Source organism: Delphinus delphis, chromosome 10 (assembly GCF_949987515.2).
Source record: "Delphinus delphis chromosome 10, mDelDel1.2, whole genome shotgun sequence".
Classification (NCBI taxonomy): domain Eukaryota; kingdom Metazoa; phylum Chordata; class Mammalia; order Artiodactyla; family Delphinidae; genus Delphinus; species Delphinus delphis.
This window is the reverse complement of record NC_082692.2, coordinates 86,646,931-86,667,230: the sequence shown is the minus strand read 5'-3', so window position 1 is coordinate 86,667,230 and position 20,300 is coordinate 86,646,931. Positions and strand designations below refer to the sequence as shown.

The following is a 20,300-nucleotide window of genomic DNA, read 5'->3' as shown; positions in this document are numbered from 1 at the left end:
CAGCTTTCTTTGGATTTCCATTTGCACGGAATACCTTTTAGCATCCCCTCACTTTCAGCCTGTACCTGTCCCTCGATCTGAAGTGGGTGTCTTGTAGATAGCAATATATCCAGGTCTTGTTTTTATATCCATTCAGTGAGCCTGTGTCTTTTGGTTGGAGCACTTAATCCATTTACGTTTAAAGTAATTATCGATAATGTATGTTCCTATTGCCATTTTGTTAACTGTTTTGGATTTGTTTTTGTGAGTCTTTTTTCTTCCCTTCCTCTTTTGTTCTCTTGTGATTGGATGACTAACGTTAGTGTTGTGTTTGGATTCCTTTGTCTTTTGTGTGTGTGTGTCTATTGTAGATTTTCAGTCTGCAGTTTCCATGAGGTTTTGATACAGCAGTGTATATATACACAAGATTGCTTTACATTGCTGGTCTTTTAATTTCAAATGCATTTCCAATCTCCTGCATTTGTGCTCTCCTCTTCTCACCATTGCTGGTTTTGATATCATATTTGTGTGTGGATGATTTCCTACATTTACTGTATGTTTGCCTTTACCGAAGAGCTTTTCTATTCATAATTTTCTTCTTTCTAATTGTAGCCTTTCCTTTTCTACCGAGAGAAGTTGCTTTAGCATTTGTTGTAAAGCTGGTCTGGTGGTGCTGAATTCTCTTAGCTTTTGCTTGTCTGTAAAGCTTTTGATTTCTCCATCAAATCTGAATGAGAGCCTTGATGGGTAGAATATTCTTGGTTGTCATCACTTTCATCATTTTAAATATATCGTGCCACTCCCTTCTGGCCTGCAGAATTTCTGCTGAGAAGTCAGCTGATACCGTTATGGGAATTCCCTTGTGTGTTATTTGTTGCTTTTCCCTTGTTGCTTTTAATATCTTTTTCTATGTCTTTAATTTTTGTCAGTTTGATTGCTGTGTGTCTCGGTGTTTTCCTCCTTGGGTTTATCCTGCCTGGGACTCTCTGCACTTCCTGGACTTGGGTGACTATTTCCTTTCCCATGTTAGGGAAGTTTTCAGCTATTAATGCTTCCAGTATTTCCTCAGGTCCTTTCTCTCTCCTCCTTCCAGGACCCCTGTAATGTGAATGTTGGTGTGTTCATTGTTGTCCCAGAGGTCTCTGAGACTGTCTTCATTTCTTTTCATTCTTTTTCCTTCTGTTCCGTGGCAGTGATTTCCATCATTCTGTCTTCCAGTTCACTTATCCATTCTTCTGCATCAGTTATTATGCTGTTTGTTCCTTCTAGTGTATTTTTCATTTCAGTCACTGTATTGTTCATCTCGGTTTGTTTGTTCTTTAGTTCTTCAAGGTCTTTGTTAAACATTTCTTGCATCTTCTTGATCTGTGCCTCCATTCTTTTTCTGAGATCTTGGATCCTCTGTACTATCATTACTCTAAATTCTTCTTCGGGTAGATTGCCTATCTCCACTTCACTTAGTTGTTCTTCTGGGGTTTTATCTTGTTCCTTCATATGGGATATATTCCTGTGCCGTGTCATTTTGTCTAACTTTCTGTGATTGCGGTGTCCGTTCCAGGCTGCAGGGTTGTAGTTTTTCTTGCTTCTGCTGTCTGCCCCCCGGGGCAGGAGGCTGTCTGAGAGGCTTGTGCAGGCTTCCCAGTGGGAGGCAGTGGTTCCTGCCCACTGGTGCGTGGAACTGGGTCTTGTCCTTCTGGCGGGTAGCTATGGCCATGCCAAGGGGCGTGCCTTGAGGGCTGTAGGCTCAGGAAGACTTTATGCAGGCTGTCTGCTGATGCGTGGGGCTGTGTTCCTGCCCTGTTGGTTGTTTAGCCTGAGGCATCCCAGCACTGGAGCCTGCAGGCTGTTGGGTAGGGCCAGGACTCGGTAAGAAAATGGCAGCCTCCAGGAGGGCTCACGCCAATGAGTACTCCTCAGAACTGCCGCCGCCAGTGTCTTTGTACCCTCAGTGAGCCACAACCAATGCCCGTCTCTGCAGGAGACCCTCCAATACTAGCAGGTACGTCTTGCCCAGAGTCTTATGAAGTCACTGCTTTTTTCCCTGGCTCCTAGTACGCACAGGACCCTGTGTGTGCCCTCCAAGAGTGGACTTACCGTTTCCTACTGTCCTGTGGAATTCCTGCAATCAAACCCTGCCAGACTCTCTGAGGGCTCCTTCCTCTTGTAACCAGACCCCCAGGCTGAGGAGCCTGACGTAGGACTCAGAATTTTCACTCCTGTGGGAGAACTTCTGTGGTGTAATTATTTTCCCACTTGTGAGTCGCCCCCCACCCCCGGTGGGTCTGGGATTTGATTTTATAGCAGTTGCACCCCCTCCTACCATCTTGTTGTGGCTTCTTTGTCTTTGGATGTAGTATGTCTTTTTTTGGTAGCTTCCAGGGGTTTTTTGGTCCATGGTTGTTGAGCAGTTAGTTGTGATTTGGTTGTTTTTTGTAGGAAGCCGTGAGCTGACATCCTTCTACTCCACTGTCTTGTCTCTGTCCTCGTGTGGGTTGTAAGTGACACTTTTCCAACTTCTTTTTAGAGTTCCCAAGAAGATCCAGGTAACAAAAGCAAATACTATAGCCCATGCTATCTCAACATCATTGTCAAGTACATACCTAGAGTAAACCCCAGAGTAATACCCTGTGCTTTGTTTGTTTGCTTGTTTTATAAATTTATTTATTTATTTATTTTGGGCTGCGTTGGGTCTTTGTTGCTGCGCAAGGGCTTTCTCTAGTTGCCGCGAGCAGAGGCTGCTCTTCATGGCGGTGCGTGGGCTTCTCATTGCGGTGGCTTCTCGTCGCGGAGCATGGGCTCTAGGAGCGCGGGCTTCAGTGGTTGTGGCTCACAGGCTCGGTGGTTGTGGCTCGCGGACTCCAGAGCACAGGCTCAGTAGTTGTGGCACACAGGCTTAGTTGCTCCGCGGCACGTGGGATCTTCCCAGACCAGGGCTTGAACCCGTGTCCCGTGCATTGGCAGGCGCATTCTTAACCACTGAGCCACCCGGGAAGTTCCCCTGTGCTTTATTATTACCGAAAATGTGCTTTACCGGCATCTGTTTATGCAGTACCACACATCCTTTTTAGAACCAGACCACTTCCAAGATAGAAAGCGGCTCCTAAAGGACTGCCCTTAAAGTAGAATTGCGCTCCCCTTCTTGAGTCTGGTTTAAAGCATCGAGTGCTAAAGTTGTGCTTGGCAGCCAGCTGGAATTGGGGTGGGGCGTGGGGCTTGGACATCCTCAGGCGAGTGTTTCAGATTGGAGTTGGCTCCTCCCATGCACTGCCCTGACACACAGCGTACGCCTCAGGCCGCAGCCAGGCCTGGGCTTCTCCTCCGCAGCAAGGACGTAAATTGGCCTTTGCAGTTTTTAAGTCAAGTCTATCCAAAGTGAGAATGTGAGTGTCCCCATGACAGCCTGTCCTGGGAAATTTTGCAGTGGGATTTAAAGGCTCAGTGCAGTGCTGGGCCGTATATCATTCTACTAGAGTGAGGAAGCGTTGTTTTCAGAATATCAGTGACTGCAAACAGACCTGGTAATCAGAACGTCTTGTCTACCAGGCAGAAATGTCATCTTCACCAACACGTGTTGTATGTAACATAAGTCCAAACAGCATTTATGGGGAATCTATGACTAATTTTCGAACCACATATGGGGTTAACGGCAGCATATAAAAAGGGTTTAAGTAAGGAAGAGCGTAGGATACTGTTCTTGATTAATTATCAGTGATTCAGGTGAAAATACTTTAAAGCAACAAATGTTTTAGGATCTCTTCCACGCCAACCTGCTGTTTTGTTCTAAGAAAGTTGTCTCTTGTTATAATAGTAGTTCTTCCAATTTCTGTCCATCAAAATATTGACAAAAAATAGAGTAGGAGTGCTTTTCAAGTTAGGTTTTGATCAAAATCCTATTGATTGTAGATAGCAGACTGCACAGAGTTTGGGGACTAGGCCAAATGCATGAAATCTTTTTTTACATGTCAGACCTTCATCTGTCACATTCCCTACGAGTCTTCCTTTTTCCTACTTGAATACTCCTAGTACGTCATGCTGTTTTTTTCCCAAGACATCAGTTCCAGACTTTTCACTTTCCCGAGTTCTTAAATGGAGCCCTCAATCCTACACGTGTATTACAGAGTCATGCTTCTCAGACTCTCGGCGGTGAAAGACCGGGGGGACCAGGTTAGCCGGTTGGTTTAATTTTTAACATGTCACTGACCAATACGTGATTCTACCACGAGTGACTCCATAGCTCACCCCTTGCCACTTCAGCTCAATAGTACCTGACGCAGTCTTACACCGTGGTCAGTGAGACAAGTCTGCTAATCCTATCCTTGGCTATCATGACAGCATCCAAGTGCTATAAAATTTCTAAACACTGCCCTCATTTTCCGCACCTACCTCGCCGTGACCTTGAAGCAAACTTTGAGTCATAGTAGAGTGAAGCCCAGTGGAGCTCTGGTATCTTTTGACCTTTCTTAAGAGCTGTTCACCTTGGTGGCCAGTCATTCAGTGAAAACTATAACCTGTAGTATCGCTTTTATTCTGGGAAAAGTCATATCACAATGTTTATTATCTTTCTAAGTTTTCTTCTTTCAGCCTCTCCAGTTACCTTTCTCTCTGCTTTGGTTGCACGTGAACTTGTTCCAGAACCGGCTGGCTTCCACCTTGAAGCCAGGGCTCTGTGGCAGCAGTGGGGCTGCAGCGGTGCATGTAGAGACAAACGAGTAATCGGGAAATTCCACGGATTTACGCTGCCTCTTAGGAAGCGCCGAAACGGAGAAGGTCTTCCCTTTAGCCTGCACCCAGATGAGGTGCAACCTGAGACAGAGACTTGGGCATGCGTTTGAAACATGAGGATGCTGTGGGCCTAGTGTATTTGCGGTATGCAACCGGGTTATTCCAAAGTACCTGGAAAGTTATGTGCCCTCGTGGTTAAACTCGTGCTACCTCTTTGATTGCTTAGTCTTTTTCTCAAAACAACGAGAAACGAAATTTCCATCCAACTCCACTAAATTATCAGAAATTAATGGGATTTCATTTAAGGGAAACGTGCCAGGTTGCTAAAGCTATAATGAGGAAGTCATTGAATTAATTCACAGGTCAATATTCAGAAAATAAAATTATCTTATTGGGGGGCACGAGAAATACACGCACTCGGCTGCTGCAGACCACGGCTGTGACTTCCGGCAAGAAGCTGCCTGCACGTCTTGTACTGCGGTTTTCCGTGGACTGTCTCTGGGCCCGTCACTGTGCTCAGAGCTCGGCAGTCTCGTCTCAGTGACTCTTCACCCTGTCCAAGCGGCAGGGTGACATGCGCCAGTGAGGAAGCAGGCTCAGATATAGTAACGAGCCCGTGAAACCCCGTGATGAAGCTGCTAGAAAAAGCTAGAGTTGGGATCTGCACACAGGTCTTTGAGCCTCATCTCTTAAGCACCACACTATACTCTACACATCAGCCGGAAAGCCTGCTGAAAGTATCCAGCAGATCATGGCAGTCTTCACTTTAAAAGTGTTCCAAGGCTCCCCGTGATGCTGAAATCAAATCTGAGCTCCCCGACGCTGGCCCGTTGGCCCCGCTGCCTGGCTATGCTCAGCCTGCCCCGCTCTTCCTCGTTCACAGGGCTTCAGCCCTCCTGGCCCCAGGGCCTTTGCACCTCCTGTTCTTCTGTCTCGAAAGTATCCATGGTACTGGGCACCCAGGGGAGGGGTCCGTAAGTATCTGCTATGTAACTGTGTTGAGCTTTGACCACAAAAACAACTGTGCCCTCACCAAGAAGAACCGGGAGAGAGAAGATATTTCCAGAGACCGACCCCATCTCAGAGCTCCTGCTGGTTGGCAAGCAGCTAACACTAAACGCCAGACCGGGGCCTCTGCCTGAGGACTTATCATCAGGCAGCCCTTGGCCCTTCATGCTGCCGCGTCTCGTGTGGGTGGTTGGCAGGATGGGCGGAAAGGGAGACTTGGCCCGTGAACGCTTTCAGAGAAGCACGCCACTTCCTCCAGGGGTCCAACAGTTTTCAAAGTTCTGACGTCATTCCAAAGTGCAGGTTAATTGGCAAATACAGTGGCGTTCCCTGTGCCCTTGTGTCTCGCGTTTGGGCTCGCTTTGCTTTTACTTAATTTGCTGTAATAGCGGCGGAAACTAATTTCTCGACTGTAAATATCACAGCTGTTGGGGAAAGCATTAATTGCGTGCTATCACGTTACCCTCCTTCCCTGGATCAATTTATGTGTAGTCTGTTTGCAAGTTCTGTTACTGTGCATATTAACAGAACACAACGGGAAATAATCTCACCACACACATTGGAGGCATTTGTACTGAAATGGCTGGATGGGTTGGGGTTTGGAAATATTCTTGTTTGCGGCAGACATTTAAAGAATGCTTTTTCAAAGCCCGACCCCAGAAGTCTTGACGCTGAGTGAAATATGGGTAATTTTTCTTTGGGGGGATCAATACAATAACTATTTTCAAAATGACTTTATATTGACGGAAAGGTCAGAAATGCCCTGGGCATTGATCCCATGCCCGTAATCACTTTTTTGTTTAGTAAGTTAACCGCTCTGCCCACATCCAATGCGAAGAAATCCAGTTCATCATTTAAACGAAATGTTTTTTAAAGCATTGGACGTCCTCCCAGCCCTCACTGCCTGCCGGGGTCTCACAGGGAAATGCCCTTTCTTTGTCTAGGAAGTGGATCTCTACAGAATGAACAGCCAGGACAAGCTGGGCCTCACAGTATGCTACCGGACGGACGATGAAGATGACATTGGGATCTATATAAGCGAGGTATCGGGGCTGATTTTTTATAACTATCATAGCAAGAGAGTTGGTCTCTTTTTTGCCTTTTATGTGTTAACCAACCTTAACTCTGGCTCACGGAGATGTCTGTGGAAAGACGCAGACAGATTTCTTCGTCCCCTTTATCACGCTCCATGGAGTGACGTCTTTACATAGGGGTTAAGTCCTAATGTTGGCACATAAGACAAAACTACCCTTCAGAAGCCTGCAAATCGGCCATAAAATGGAGCCGTGTACATGGCTTCATGTGTTCAACCCCGAGGGAAGAGCAGATTCACATTTCCCTTCTCGTGTTCATTGAATGGGATGGGGGAGGGCATCACTTACACTTTTTAAAGTATTTCTGTGTCTGTTTCTCTTTTTTCTTTGCTTTTGGTGCGGTGTGTACAGTTGAATTCACGTAAGTTCAGTGCAATTTCAAAGTACATAGACGGAAGCTATCTTTATCTTCCCAGAGGAGACAATGCAAAGCAACTGATTTCAGGATGGATACCTTACCACGCACTGCCCTCTTTGCAAGCACAGAAACCCCATTTTGTCAGGAAATACAATCCATCCCCATGGGATGAATCAAGGGATGTGTCTGCTAGGCTTAATAATTATCCCTTGGGGTATACTTCGCCCACCAAGCTTAAGTTGGCCCATCATGACTGCATTTCGGGGGTGTCTCTCCCAAACTCAATCCCACTTGTCTCAATTATATTTCATTTTTAAAGTTACTTTCCAAACTTCAATATACCCATTTGGTAAAATAATTAAGTTGCTTTAATTATTTTCAAGGTTGCTAGCCCACATGATGAAGGGTACCCTTTAACCTGTTCTCCAGCACACTTTTGCTTTTCATTCCTGTGCGTGCAACAGGAGTCAGCTGTGCCTCTTCATCCCCTCAGGTCACCAGGGTCTGTGCACACTGCTGTGCAGCAGGGTTGCCGTGCAAGGATCCCGGAACACAGCCTGGAAAGGGCTTGGAAACAGATCAGTCCCTGTTCGTCTCCCTCTGCATGACCCTAAGTCTTGTTTATTTCGGCACAAAACGAAAACAGAGGGACGAGCACGACCATGTGTTAGAGGCAGATTGTGGAAAGGGCCGTTGTTTATTTTCGTGCGTGTTTAAGTTACCCCCTCGGTGCTGAGATGTCTGCTGTGTGTTTCAGATCGACCCTAACAGCATCGCGGCCAAGGATGGGCGCATCCGAGAAGGAGACCGCATCATCCAGGTAGGTCAGCTTCCTGTTTATCACTAAAGAGCAAACTGGTTCTCATTAATAGCTTTGGGGTGGAAATGCAGAAGTTAACAAACAGGGGGTCGCAAATATCGGGTGTGTGGTGAGGCCAGAGAAGGTGATGGCTGAAGTACAAGCTATGGAAAATACCTGGCAACAGGGTGTGTGAGGCGTGAGACAAACTGGAGAGGATGCCTGCCCCACCTAAGCAGGAAGGCTGCCCCAGCGCTTTGCAGCATATGAGCCAGCTCATCTCCTTTCCTTGCCCTTCTCTTTGGGCCACAGACAACACATCAGTGGGCCAGGTCAGGCCCACAGTTCTTGTGAAACAAAATAATGCTCATTTGAGCTTTCTCGGAGGGATTAATTTTGGACCGAACATTTCAAGTTTGAGCCATCTTTTAAACGCCATGCCTCAGCATTTAACTAGCATATGCCATGGCTTTTAAGAGTAGTTTCTTTATCTGTAAAGGATACCTGTTGCTCTTTCGAGTCAAACTGAGACCCGTCTTTTTTTCCCTTTAATTGTCTTTTAATTTAAGCTTTAATTATTTTTTTTAACAAATAACATTCTTTATTGAAGTACAGTTGATTTACAATCTTGCGTTAGTTACAGCTGTAAAGTGACTCAGTTATACATGTGTATACGTTCTATTATTTTCCATTAAGGTTTAATCACGGGAGATTGGGTATAGTTCCCTGTGCTACACACAGTGTAGGACCTTGTTGTTTATCCATTCTCTATATATACCAGTTTGCCTCTGCTAATCCCAGACTCCCAATCCAACCCTCTCCCCCCCTCGTCCCCCTTGGCAACCACCCGTCTGTTCTCTGTGTCCGTGAGTCTGTTTCTGCTTCAGAAATAGGTTTATTTGTGTCATATTTTAGGTTTCACGTATGAGTGCCATCATAAGATAGTTGTCTTTCTCTTTCTGACTTCCTTCACTTAGTATGATAATCTCTAGTTGCATCCATGTTGCTGGAAAAGGCATCGTCTCGTTCTTTCTTTTTGATGGCTGAGTAATATTCCATTGTCTGTCTGTATGTACCACGCCTTCTTTATCCATTCATCTGTCCATGGACGTTTAGGTTGCTTCCATGTCTTGGCTGTTGTAGCAAACAGTGCTTCAGTGAACACCGGGGTGCGTGTGTCTTTTGGAATTCATTATAGTTTTGTCTGGATATATGCCCAGGGGTGGCACTGCTGGATCACATGGTAAATTCTATTACAGTCTTTTTTAATCTCACAGAAATTGAGAGGCTCTGGTTCATGGGTAGAAGACTTAGCTTCTACCTCTGCTCATTCCTGTCTTCTCATTTCGAATCCACTGTGTTTAGACGTATCCCTGCCTACCTCCCTGCGAGTAATTTTCGTTTCCTTTTGCCACTGCTTATTCTTACACTTGCCCTGACTTCAGCCCGGACTGTCATTCCTGACGGGGCTGAACCCTCGGGAGTAACGGCCTTTTCAGCGGCTCTAGTTTTCCACTGGCATCTGCCCTTGGCCACGGAAGCACTGAGTTCCTTATCTGGCCCTCCCCGCCTGCCACACCTCCCCTCGTTGACCGAGAGCTGTCGCCCCCTTTGCTGCCCGTTCCTTCACTGGCATAGAGAGTCGAGGGCAGGCTCCCCTTCCAGCTCCACGGAACCATTGCCGTGCACCCTGGAGCTGAGACCTCCAGACCAGCAGAGCTCGAAGGTGACAGGACAGGAAGCCAGAATCCTGCCCTAGCATGATCAGGCGTGATGGTGAGAGACTCCCTCCCGCTTGACCTTGTGTCCCACCTTAAAACATTCAAGTGTGAAACTGGGAACACAGAACACGCTGCATAATTCCAGCACGTTCACGTACAGCCCCCAGTGCTGCTTTTTTCTCCGATATTATCTGAAGTCACGCTTTAGTAGATTCCATTTAGACTCCTGCCTGAGTATATTTAATTACGTGTCATTAAATTGCTTAGATGTTTTCCCTCTTCACAACGCTGTGATTTTTCTCAGGGCTGCCTTTTGGAGTCCCAGCTACTTCTGTTCACGTAGCCTCCGCCTGGGCACTACGCCCGTGGAGGCTGTCATGTAGCCCAGAGACACTGTGTCAGTTTGAGCAAGGCCTTTCCTTCTGAACACCAGCGTTTTCTTTTCAAGCTACCTGGAAGTTCTCTGTTCCAGCTGTGAGATGCAGGCCTGCAACAGTGCAGAATGATTCTGCACAACTTACTCATGCTCCTTGTCTACCCTTCCACCTTTTCCTTTTTAGATTAACGGGATAGAGGTACAGAACCGCGAAGAGGCCGTGGCTCTTCTAACCAGTGAAGACAACAAGAACTTTTCCTTGCTAATTGCAAGGCCCGAACTCCAGGTGAGTCAGCTTCCGGCACGTGAAGCTGGGTCTGTAGTTCTAAAATCAGTAACGAAGTCTAACGAAGTCCCTGGCCCTGCAGAACACTGCCCACCTATCGAATCTGAGCTTGAAGGGTACTCCGTACCCCGGAAAGGTAATCTGAGTTGCTCGGACTTCCAATCCGTTTCTCGTTTTGACCTTCTAAGGAGCGTGCTGACATCCACCCTGGCATTTACACCGCGGGCCCCGCACGTTCGTTAACGCAGGGAGCATAATGAAAGAAAAGAGGAGGGAACATGAGGGCGTGGAAAACACAGCCAGGGTCATGCCCGTCAACATGTTTGACTTCCCAGGACCTGACCAGTATCCGTGTGGGTCTCATTTACAATCGCAGCGTGTTAAGGAACGTACAGCATGACGATTATAGTTAAACTCCAGGTGCTCTCATCACCCAAAAAACAGTCACTGTGAGATACGTTAGTTACTCGACTGGTAATTATCTCACTATGAATATACGCACATCAAATCATCGTGACGTACATCTGCCACGTAGGACAGTTTTTACTGGAAAAAAAGGAAAGAAACTTTGGTCAGCAGACTCTTCCTTAAAGGGCCAAAGAAGAAGTAGGATGGGCTTTGGGAGCTGTGTATATGGTCTCCGGTGCCACTGCAGTGCAGAAGCAGCGGCAGACAATACGTAAACAAAGGGGCTTGGCTGTGTTCCAATTACACTGTTTTTAAACAAACAAAAATAGGCCGCAGGCCAGATTTGGCCCACGGGTGGTAGATGTCAGACCCCTGAGCGGTCTGCTTTCTTATGAGCATGAGAGAGAAGAGCCCTGATCAAAGTGATAGGCCTTGCCCAAGACTAACAAACGGCTAGGTTAGTAGAGCTACCTTTTTTTTTTTGTCAGAAAGAATGCTTTCCGTACTGTAAGTGCCTTCTCGTGGGGACCTGCTAAACTTATGTGCGGGCCGTCAAGCAGAAGGGCAGGCAGGGCTAGGGCTCCTGGACGCCGCCCCTATACTCAGTGGCCTCCTTCACCGAAAGGAGCTAACCTGGGGGAAAGCGCCTCACCCTCCAACAGTAAAAGAGCAGACCGCAGCCCCGTCCCCCGGATGTGTAGGGTGGGAGCTGTCTTCACCGTGAGCGTGGGGTAGTCGTCTGTCGTAGAGCAGAACGACAGGCAGCCTGCATTTCGATGACCCCCGGAGGGGGCCCCAGAAGTATTTCTCCCCAGGGTTACTGTCCTTTCTTAAAAATAAATACATAAAATGAGAGCGAAAGGAGCCTCAGCTGAAGGGCATGTGTGGGCGGCTGTCTCTCCCCAGCTGGACGAGGGGTGGATGGACGACGACAGAAACGACTTTCTGGACGACCTGCACATGGACATGCTGGAAGAGCAGCACCACCAGGCCATGCAGTTCACCGCCGGCGTGCTGCAGCAGGTACCACCCCCGCCAGCCCCTGCGCCCTCTCAGCAGCAGGGAAACCCGGCCCCACATCTCCCTCGGGATGCCGCCGGGAAGACGGCCAGGAAACTAACTCACGAAGTGCTTTTCTGTTCGCCCGAGTGAAAGGCAAGCCCGTAGTTGCCCTGACCACGAGAGTGCCGTGTGGCTTATAAAAGCAAAAGCAGTAATGCCCGGGTACCCCTGACCTTCTGACACTCGTTTCGAAACCAAACCCCCCTGTGCCGGCATTAATCGCTAGAGCAGAGAAAGAAAAAGTCATGTTTTGAAAAGCAAAGCAATTCCCTCTGTTTAACCTGAGCTGCTTGGCACCCTTTCCGTCCCCCTTCTGTGCCACGACCATTGTCGGAGATACCCTAAGTGACTGCTAATCGAGGGCCTTAGGAGCTAAAAGGACATCACCTATGCCTCCTGCTTCCCGTGCGTGCACAGGGGTCCTCAAATGGCTGGAATCATTCGGTGAGGTAAGGTGACTATCGTCCTCCTTTCCCAGGTGCGGAAACTGAGGCCGAGAAGGAGGTTCAGTGGCTCCCCCAGGTCAGGCTGACCGGGTAGTTAACCCGTAGCTAATGCCCAGGCCCCCCTCCTACAGGAAGAGTCACACCTGGGAACTGCACCTCCGGCGCCCCTCACTGTGCCCGTGTGTTCTTGTTTTCTGTCGTGTAGAAGAAGCACGAGGAAGACGGGGGAACCACAGACACGGCCACCATCCTGTCCAACCAGCACGAGAAGGACAGCGGCGTGGGCCGGACGGACGAGAGCACGCGCAACGACGAGAGCTCAGAGCAGGAGAACAACGGCGACGACGCCCCCGCGGCCTCCCCGCCACTGGCCGGCCAGAGGAAGCTCACGTGCAGCCAGGACACCCTGGGCAGCAGCGACCTGCCCTTCAGCAACGAGTCCTTCATCTCGGCCGACTGCGCCGACGCCGACTACCTGGGCATCCCGGTGGACGAGTGCGAGCGCTTCCGCGAGCTGCTGGAGCTCAAGTGCCAGGTGAAGAGTGCCAGCCCCTACGGCCTGTACTACCCGGGCAGCCCCCTGGACGCCAGCAAGAGCGACCCGGAGAGCGTGGACAAGGAGCTGGAGCTGCTGAACGAGGAGCTGCGCAGCATCGAGCTGGAGTGCCTCAGCATCGTGCGCGCGCACAAGATGCAGCAGCTCAAGGAGCAGTACCGCGAGCCCTGGATGCTGCACAACAGCGGCTTCCGCAACTACAACACCAGCGTCGACGTGCGCAGGCGCGAGCTCTCGGACATCACCGAGCTCCCCGAGAAGTCCGACAAAGACAGCTCGAGCGCGTACAACACAGGCGAGAGCTGCCGGAGCACCCCGCTCACCTTGGAGATGTCCCCCGACAACTCTCTGAGGCGAGCGGCCGAGGGCGTCGGCGGCCCCGGCGGCGAAGGCGCCGCGGGGACCACCGAGGCGTACGGGCCGTCCCCAAGGAATCTGCTCTCCATCACGGAAGATCCCGAAGTGGGCTCTCCGGACTACAGCCCTTCCCCTGAAGAGCTGGACCCCAGCCAGGCCCTGGAGGGCAAGGAGAGGAAACCCAGCGACGACGGCAGCGGGAGCCCCACCCCCAGCCAGAAGCTGGGCGGCAGCTCGTACCTGTCGCCCTTCCCGCACTCCCCCTACAAACACGCCCACATCCCGGCGCACGCGCAGCACTACCAGAGCTACATGCAGCTGATCCAGCAGAAGTCGGCCGTGGAGTACGCGCAAAGCCAGATGAGCCTGGTGAGCATGTGCAAGGACCTGAACTCGGCCAACCAGTCGGAGCCGAGAATGGAGTGGAAAGTGAAGATCCGGAGCGACGGGACGCGCTACATCACCAAGCGGCCGGTGCGGGATCGCCTGCTGCGGGAGCGCGCGCTCAAGATCCGCGAGGAGCGCAGCGGCATGACCACGGACGACGATGCGGTGAGCGAGCTGAAGATGGGGCGGTACTGGAGCAAGGAGGAGAGGAAGCAACACGTGGTGAAGGCCAAGGAGCAGAGGCGGAGGCGCGAGTTCATGATGCAGAGCCGGCTCGACTGCCTGAAGGAGCAGCAAGGGGCCGACGACAGGAAGGAGATGAACATCCTGGAACTCAGCCACAAAAAGATGATGAAGAAGAGGAATAAAAAGATATTTGATAACTGGATGACGATCCAAGAACTCTTAACCCACGGCACGAAATCTCCAGACGGCACTAGACTATACAATTCGTTCCTATCGGTGACTACTGTATAATTTTCCCTTCTGCATTATGTACATAAGAGAGAACACTACCGTTGAGGTAGCAATTCCTGCCTCGTTCAATGCGGCAAGCTTTTGTATATAAGATAAATAGTGTCATCATGTTTATAGTCGAAATCAGCGAGCCCTACCCACTCACTCACTCTGGGTGTCGTCTTAGCTCTATTTTAAGCGGAGAAAAACCACCCGTAACTGTCTTGGAAGGCAATATTAACAAAACAAACAGAGCTTTTTTGCAAATAGCAATGGGACTTTTTATACGCGTTACCTTTCACATGAAGTTTTTAAAATTTCAAAAAGCTCTTTTATTAAGCATACCTTCACCGAAGAATTTGTTTACACACTATATTCATATACGAAAGTTAAACACACTTTTTTTTTTTGCCTGCCGAAAACTCAGATACGACTGCCAGTATGTATTTTTAATGGAACCCTACTTTATAATATGTGAGTGACCGTTTAACGTTAGGTCAAAGCTTCAGCTCCAGAAACCACCAAACTCTGTGGTTCACGAGGTATACTACACATAAATTTAAACATTCTTCTCCTGGTTAAAGTTCCCAAGAGAGTGTAAAGGTTTTTAACAGACGGCAAACTATAACACAGCTTCGTGGAAGTTTAAAGCATGTTTGCAGATACTGCAACCCGTTGGAGGACTTTGCATGTACAGGAAAGTTGTGGATGGAGACGGTTTGTGGAATTTTAAGTGCTCACTGTAGTAAACCTTTGCTTTGTAGATTCAAAGGGACAGACTTTTTCGAGCAAATTCAGAGAACCATGGTTAGTTATAAACAGTAAGTAAAATGAAGTTAAAATAAATTATTATTTTCTATTTGATATGTTTTGAAGTGATTCCTCATTTTGCAGTGGTGCCTATAAAATAAAAGCCTTTTGCAGTGTGTATTTTTTTTCCCTTCATTGTATTACCTGCTGCCTCGGAAGAATGTGAGCGTTTCAGGTCATCCACTACCTTCATTCTGCTCGGAATCCAAAGACAGACAGGTCTGTTTGTTAGGAAAAAAATCTAGCATTCGAATGACTGTCTGCCTTACAGAAACCCTCAACTTGGCCCACTGTGCTATAAACTGGAATAACTGAGCAAGTTTATCAACCAAGCTCGTGTTCACAACAAAACCCCTTTGGTTTACTGCCACCATTACCGCCTGTCGGTAATATCTAACAACATCTCTGAGTAGCTAGGCCCAACTTTCCATTTCTAACATGCATCTGCAAAAGCCACAATATTTTCATAGAATAGCAAGGGTCACCAAAGTGGGTGGGCTTCAAAACTGGTATGTTTCACACCGCAACACCCCACAGGATCCCAAATACTGAATTCACTACGAATTGTTCCCCGATGATAGCGTTCACACAAATGTCAGCTATAATGTCTACTAAAAAGACATACGTACATACATACATACACAAATGAACGAATGACTGGGATCACAAAAGGTATTTTCATTTGCCGTGATGCCAGACACCTGGTTTTCTCACTGAAATTTGGATTGAAGTGGCCAGGTGTTTAGGTATCTGAGACTTAGATTCCTCCAACACACCCTGTTCGAACCCATATTCCTCCCTTGTGGCCAACATCTTAAGACTAGTCATTAGTAGTCGTACTTCCATTAGAACAAACAATGTAGATACGACACCGATATATTTATTCCTCACTATTAAGATATCTGTTCATAACCTCTTCCAGACCAGGCATCGCGAAGATAATTACACCTGCTACCTTAGTGTTTGCAAAAGGTGGCCTGTTAGCACCATGGTTTTCCAATACTCTCCAAGTTCAACTTCCAACAGAATTGGATCCTTGGCTCCCAGGAGCAGCGCCCCATCTCCAGCTCTCTTAACCTCACACCCTTTCTTGCTAGTTAGTGTGTCACCGAGAACCAACACCAGTCAGATGAATTACAAATTGCGTCAAGAGGGCTTCCCTGATGGCACAGTGGTTGAGAGTCCACCTGCCGATGCAGGGGACACGGGTCCGTGCCTCGGTCCGGGAAGATCCCACATGCCGCAGAGCGGCTGGGCCCGTGAGCCGTGGCCGCTGAGCCTGCGCGTCCGGAGCCTGTGCTCCGCGGCGGGAGAGGCCACAGCAGTGAGGAGCCCGCGTACCGCAAAAACAAAACAAAAACGCGGCAAGACATACACAGGTTGGGTATAAGACTAAGTGCGTGGGTTTCTTTGGAGAAATAGCCTTCCTGCCTTGTGTGTTCTCATTAAAGGCCAGAGGGGTGTACGCGGCTACAAGAGCAAAGATCTCCCACCTAAACAGTCATGTGCCATCAGGCTGAAGTTGAGGGGTTTCCAATCAGGGCTCCCTGGGTGCCTCTGGATTTAGGGGTCAGTCTGTGCCCCGTGTGAAACAGTGGAGGGAAATAAAAAGTAACATACATTCTAATCCCAATTCCGGACCCTTCAATTCCAACTTATTTTTTCAATCACTTTTTCATATGGATACACTTGGTCCTAATTTGCAATGTCATACGAGGTTTCCCGAACCGAATTTAGCAAATCAACTCCTAAAAGGAGTCGGAAGAGACCTGAGAAATGATTTGATCAATGAGCAGGAGACTCAAGGAGACAAACGGTGGCTGCTTAATGAACAAACTGGGATCTGAATTCAGAACCCAACACCCGTTCCCATAGCCCTTACGGCCACTCCCACGGGGGAAAGGTCGCTGTCAAGTGCACAGTTAACTTGAACGTATTCACTCCTGTGCCCTCAACCAAAATATAAACACAGCTCACCAGTGGATGCCCTGGAGTGAACATCAGTCAGGAGACGCGAATCCCATTTTTCAGTGAGTCTGAGCCCCCAAGTGCCTCTGAGCACAGGCATTTCCTCAACAGGCGAGTTGAGGGATTTTCCTGGTTAACGGTGACAAGAGACGACGTACAACTTCCGTCCTCCCAGATATGAAACCGTAGTTCCCACGTAAACAGAATTTCCCCTGTAGCCAACAGGGATTTCTACCACCACAGCTGCTTACACTGTCATTTCCTTGGCGCATTTAAGAACGTGATGGAAATTACGGGTTCTCCCCACAGGAAAATATACGTATGATACACAACACAAAAAAATTTGCATATAATTTTGGAGGCTTTATGTGCCCCCGAAGTCCATTCATGGACCTCGTCTAAAGGTACAAAAATCTCGAGTTTCGACCAACTGAACTTGATCGCTCTATATTTTTCACACTATCTTTAGGCGCCTTTTATAGCCCTCTTTGATTTCAATGACCATTTTAAATATCAAGGAGTACATTTTCCCCCATGAGACCCATATTAAGGCAATTAAAATTCAACAAACCACTGATACCTGTACTCTTCCAGTCGTGCTAACGGTCGTTTCTCCCAGGATTAAACCGATTTCCGAACTACGACGAGGAAAGAGTCCCGAGGCTCCGTAACAGCCACTCCACTGGATGGATGACAACTTTATTCCTAAAATATAAAGGGAAAGAAATGAAAATTGATTGATCATCCAGTGCTACACTTTCCAGTACTGTAGCCACTGGCCACAGCTGGCTATTAAACACTTAAAGTATGGTGAGTCTAAATTGAACTGTTCTGAGAAAATGGATTTCAAAGACTTAATGCTCCAAAAGAGAGATGATGTAAACTATTTCAAGAAGTCTATGCATGTTGAAATGTTAATACTTTGCATATCTTGGATTAAATAAAATAATTATACTTCATTTCACCTTTTTTACTTTTTAATGTGGCTACTGGAAACATTTAAATCACAGATGCGACTCACATTTCATTTCTGTTGGATAGCACCAATACAGAGACCATCAGGTGTGGGTGTGCAAAACACGGGACCTCACGATCTCACCAAATCCATAGGGCAGTTCTGCCAGGCAAAGGGCCTTATCACCAGTTCACATTCAGACTGAGAACCTTGCCCAGATGAGTGTAGAGATGTGATTTGAATTTGCATCCTCCTGACGCCAAACCCTTTACCTTTCCCAACTCTGCCTCCACGGGCTTCTCAAGCAGTGACTCTTAAGTCCGTTTGCGTTATGCTACTCTTTGTAACCTAGTCATGATTACGATGAAAGAAACTGCTTCAAAGTGACAGGCATTTCACTCAGTTCCCTTTTGAGTTTTAAATGACAAAATATCCTAACACTCCTGGCAAAAGCATACGACAGCGTATAAAAATCTAGGAACTGGGGGCACTAATTAAGCTTTTCATCTTTTAAATGAAAACAGGAGACTCCAAATACAAGAACCACAAATGTGACGAGATAGAACTCTACATTGCCTAGGGAATACGAGTCAGAGAACTCATTAGGATTGTAAACTAAAGTATGAAAATTAACCAAGTAATTATCTAGTTGTAGCCTTAGCGGTAGGTTACAGGTTACTTGTTAGCAAGATTGCCCAGAACCAAGGAAGCAAACACAATTCTGCCAGAAGCAACTGCAACTCCCACTTCTTTTTCTGTTTCCCAGTTGTTTGAAGCACACTAGGATATCTGCAGAGCATCAACTAATTAAAAAGAAATCATTAAAACGGAGATGAGATGCAAGAGTTCTCACGGTAACCGCTGTACTCTTCAATTTTGATTAAATGTGAATTCCCGAAAGCAGCTAGAAAACAAAGTGTGGTTCCTGGGGTTTCATTCAGATGGGTTTTTCTGATTACATGATCCATTTTCCTTTAGCTTCCAGTTTAAGCTAATCCTAAAAGGGCACGGTCTGTGGGGGCATGTGCTTTGCCTATAACGAACATGGTTTTGCCTTTCAGTGGCGGAACGCTGACCACATGCACTCAGCATCTTTTTAAAATGAAAAATGAGGAATTAATGATCCTTACTTGAATTGGGGCTATTGCAAACTTAAACTTGCTTACCAATGCAGTGATTCTTGTCAAAAGCCCAATGAAACTCCCTAGACGTCTGAGTCTCTCGAAAACACATTAGGATCACGTTGACTCGTGCATTCATTCCTCCTCCTCAGCTGCCAGCCCAGACGGTATGGGTCTGATTTAGCACTTTTAGCTCTGAAGAATCATGATCACCTCTATGCTCTAGGCACTGTGTCAGAAGCCAGGATGGATTTGTTCAGCCAGGAGTTTTTGTGCCCACTGTGTTCAGGGCCATGAGTTCTCATGGAGCTTACATCTAGTGGGAAAGAAAATAAAAATCCAGTCATCACACAAATACTTTTAAAATGTCAACAAGTTTAGAGTGGGAGAGGGGACGACGGACCGGAGAGCTAGTGCCATGGATTTCAGGGAGGGTCTCTCACAAGAGTCATGGTTGAGCTGAGAACCAGTGGATGAATGTGAGTTAACTAGGAAAAGACAGAAGTGATATTCCAAGCCATGCAAACAGCACGTGCAAAGGCCCTGTGGTGGGAGAGACATGGTTTATTTAAAACAAACCGAAAAGACAGCCAGTGTGGCTTGAGCGCATAAAGCACTGGAAGAGAGAATGGTGTGTAGTAAGAGTGGGGGGACAGGAGAGAACCAAACACTTGACCATAAATCCCTATTCAATATGGCCGACACTTACGGAGCACCTGATATGTGCTAGAAACTATGCTAAATGTTTTACACGTACTAACTTGCTTAACCTTAAATTGCCTGTGAGATGGGTGGGTTTATTATCCTTGTTTTGCAGATAAGAAAACAAAGAAGACTTAGGGAAGCAACTCACTCAAAGTGAAAGAGACGTACAGGCTCAGGGGCAAAGTGAGACCAGTTCTTTGTACCCACACTTCATCACTGGCCTGGGAAGCAGCATCTCCATGACAGGGGCTCATGGGTTTTCACTCTGGGGGAGGTTCATACCTAATTGACTGTTTCTTAGCTCAAGCTACCCTAACAAAATACCACAGGCTGAGTGGCTTAGACAACAGGAATTTATTTCTCACTTCCAGTCTGGAGGCTGGAAGTCTAAGGCCGTGCCGGTATGGCTGGGTTGTGGTGACCCCTCTCTTTCTGGCTTGCAGATGGCTGTCTTCTTGCTAGGTCCTCACACGGCAGAGAGAGAGAAAGCTCCGGTCTCTCTCTCTTCTTTCACAGACTCTAATCCCATCATAGGGGCCCCACCCTCACGACCCCATCTAAAACTAATTAACTCCCCATGGTCCCACCTCCAAATACCATCACATTTGAAGGTTAGGGCTTCAACACATGACTTTGGGGGCACACAACATTTCATCGTTAAGAGTCTGGATAACCTGCCACCCTTTTCATCCTCTGCCTTTTTCCAGCCCAAGGATAAATCTGTTT

The 20,300-nt window shown here is 47.6% G+C and overlaps 1 protein-coding gene and 1 long non-coding RNA gene across 3 annotated transcripts in view; one reads left to right on the top strand and one right to left on the bottom strand.

Moving 5' to 3' along the window:
• The window catches only part of PDZRN3 (PDZ domain containing ring finger 3), a 246,698-nt gene extending 231,819 nt beyond the window's left edge, over nt 1-14,879 (top strand). For both annotated transcript variants that reach the window (XM_060022920.1, XM_060022921.1), the window contains 5 exons: nt 6,654-6,752; nt 7,919-7,981; nt 10,242-10,343; nt 11,658-11,774; nt 12,465-14,879. In XM_060022920.1, coding sequence (XP_059878903.1) covers nt 6,654-6,752; nt 7,919-7,981; nt 10,242-10,343; nt 11,658-11,774; nt 12,465-14,036 — 1,953 coding nt within the window. In that variant the 3' untranslated portion in view covers nt 14,037-14,879. The remainder of the gene's footprint in view (nt 1-6,653; nt 6,753-7,918; nt 7,982-10,241; nt 10,344-11,657; nt 11,775-12,464) is intronic.
• The window catches only part of LOC132432457 (uncharacterized), a 34,867-nt gene extending 15,693 nt beyond the window's left edge, over nt 1-19,174 (bottom strand). Inside the window, exons 1-2 of the long non-coding RNA XR_009520901.1 lie at nt 18,915-19,174; nt 17,374-17,498 (exon numbers count right to left, since the gene is read on the bottom strand). This is a non-coding gene — a long non-coding RNA (uncharacterized lncRNA). The remainder of the gene's footprint in view (nt 1-17,373; nt 17,499-18,914) is intronic.
• Between the last annotated feature and the right edge of the window lie 1,126 nt (nt 19,175-20,300).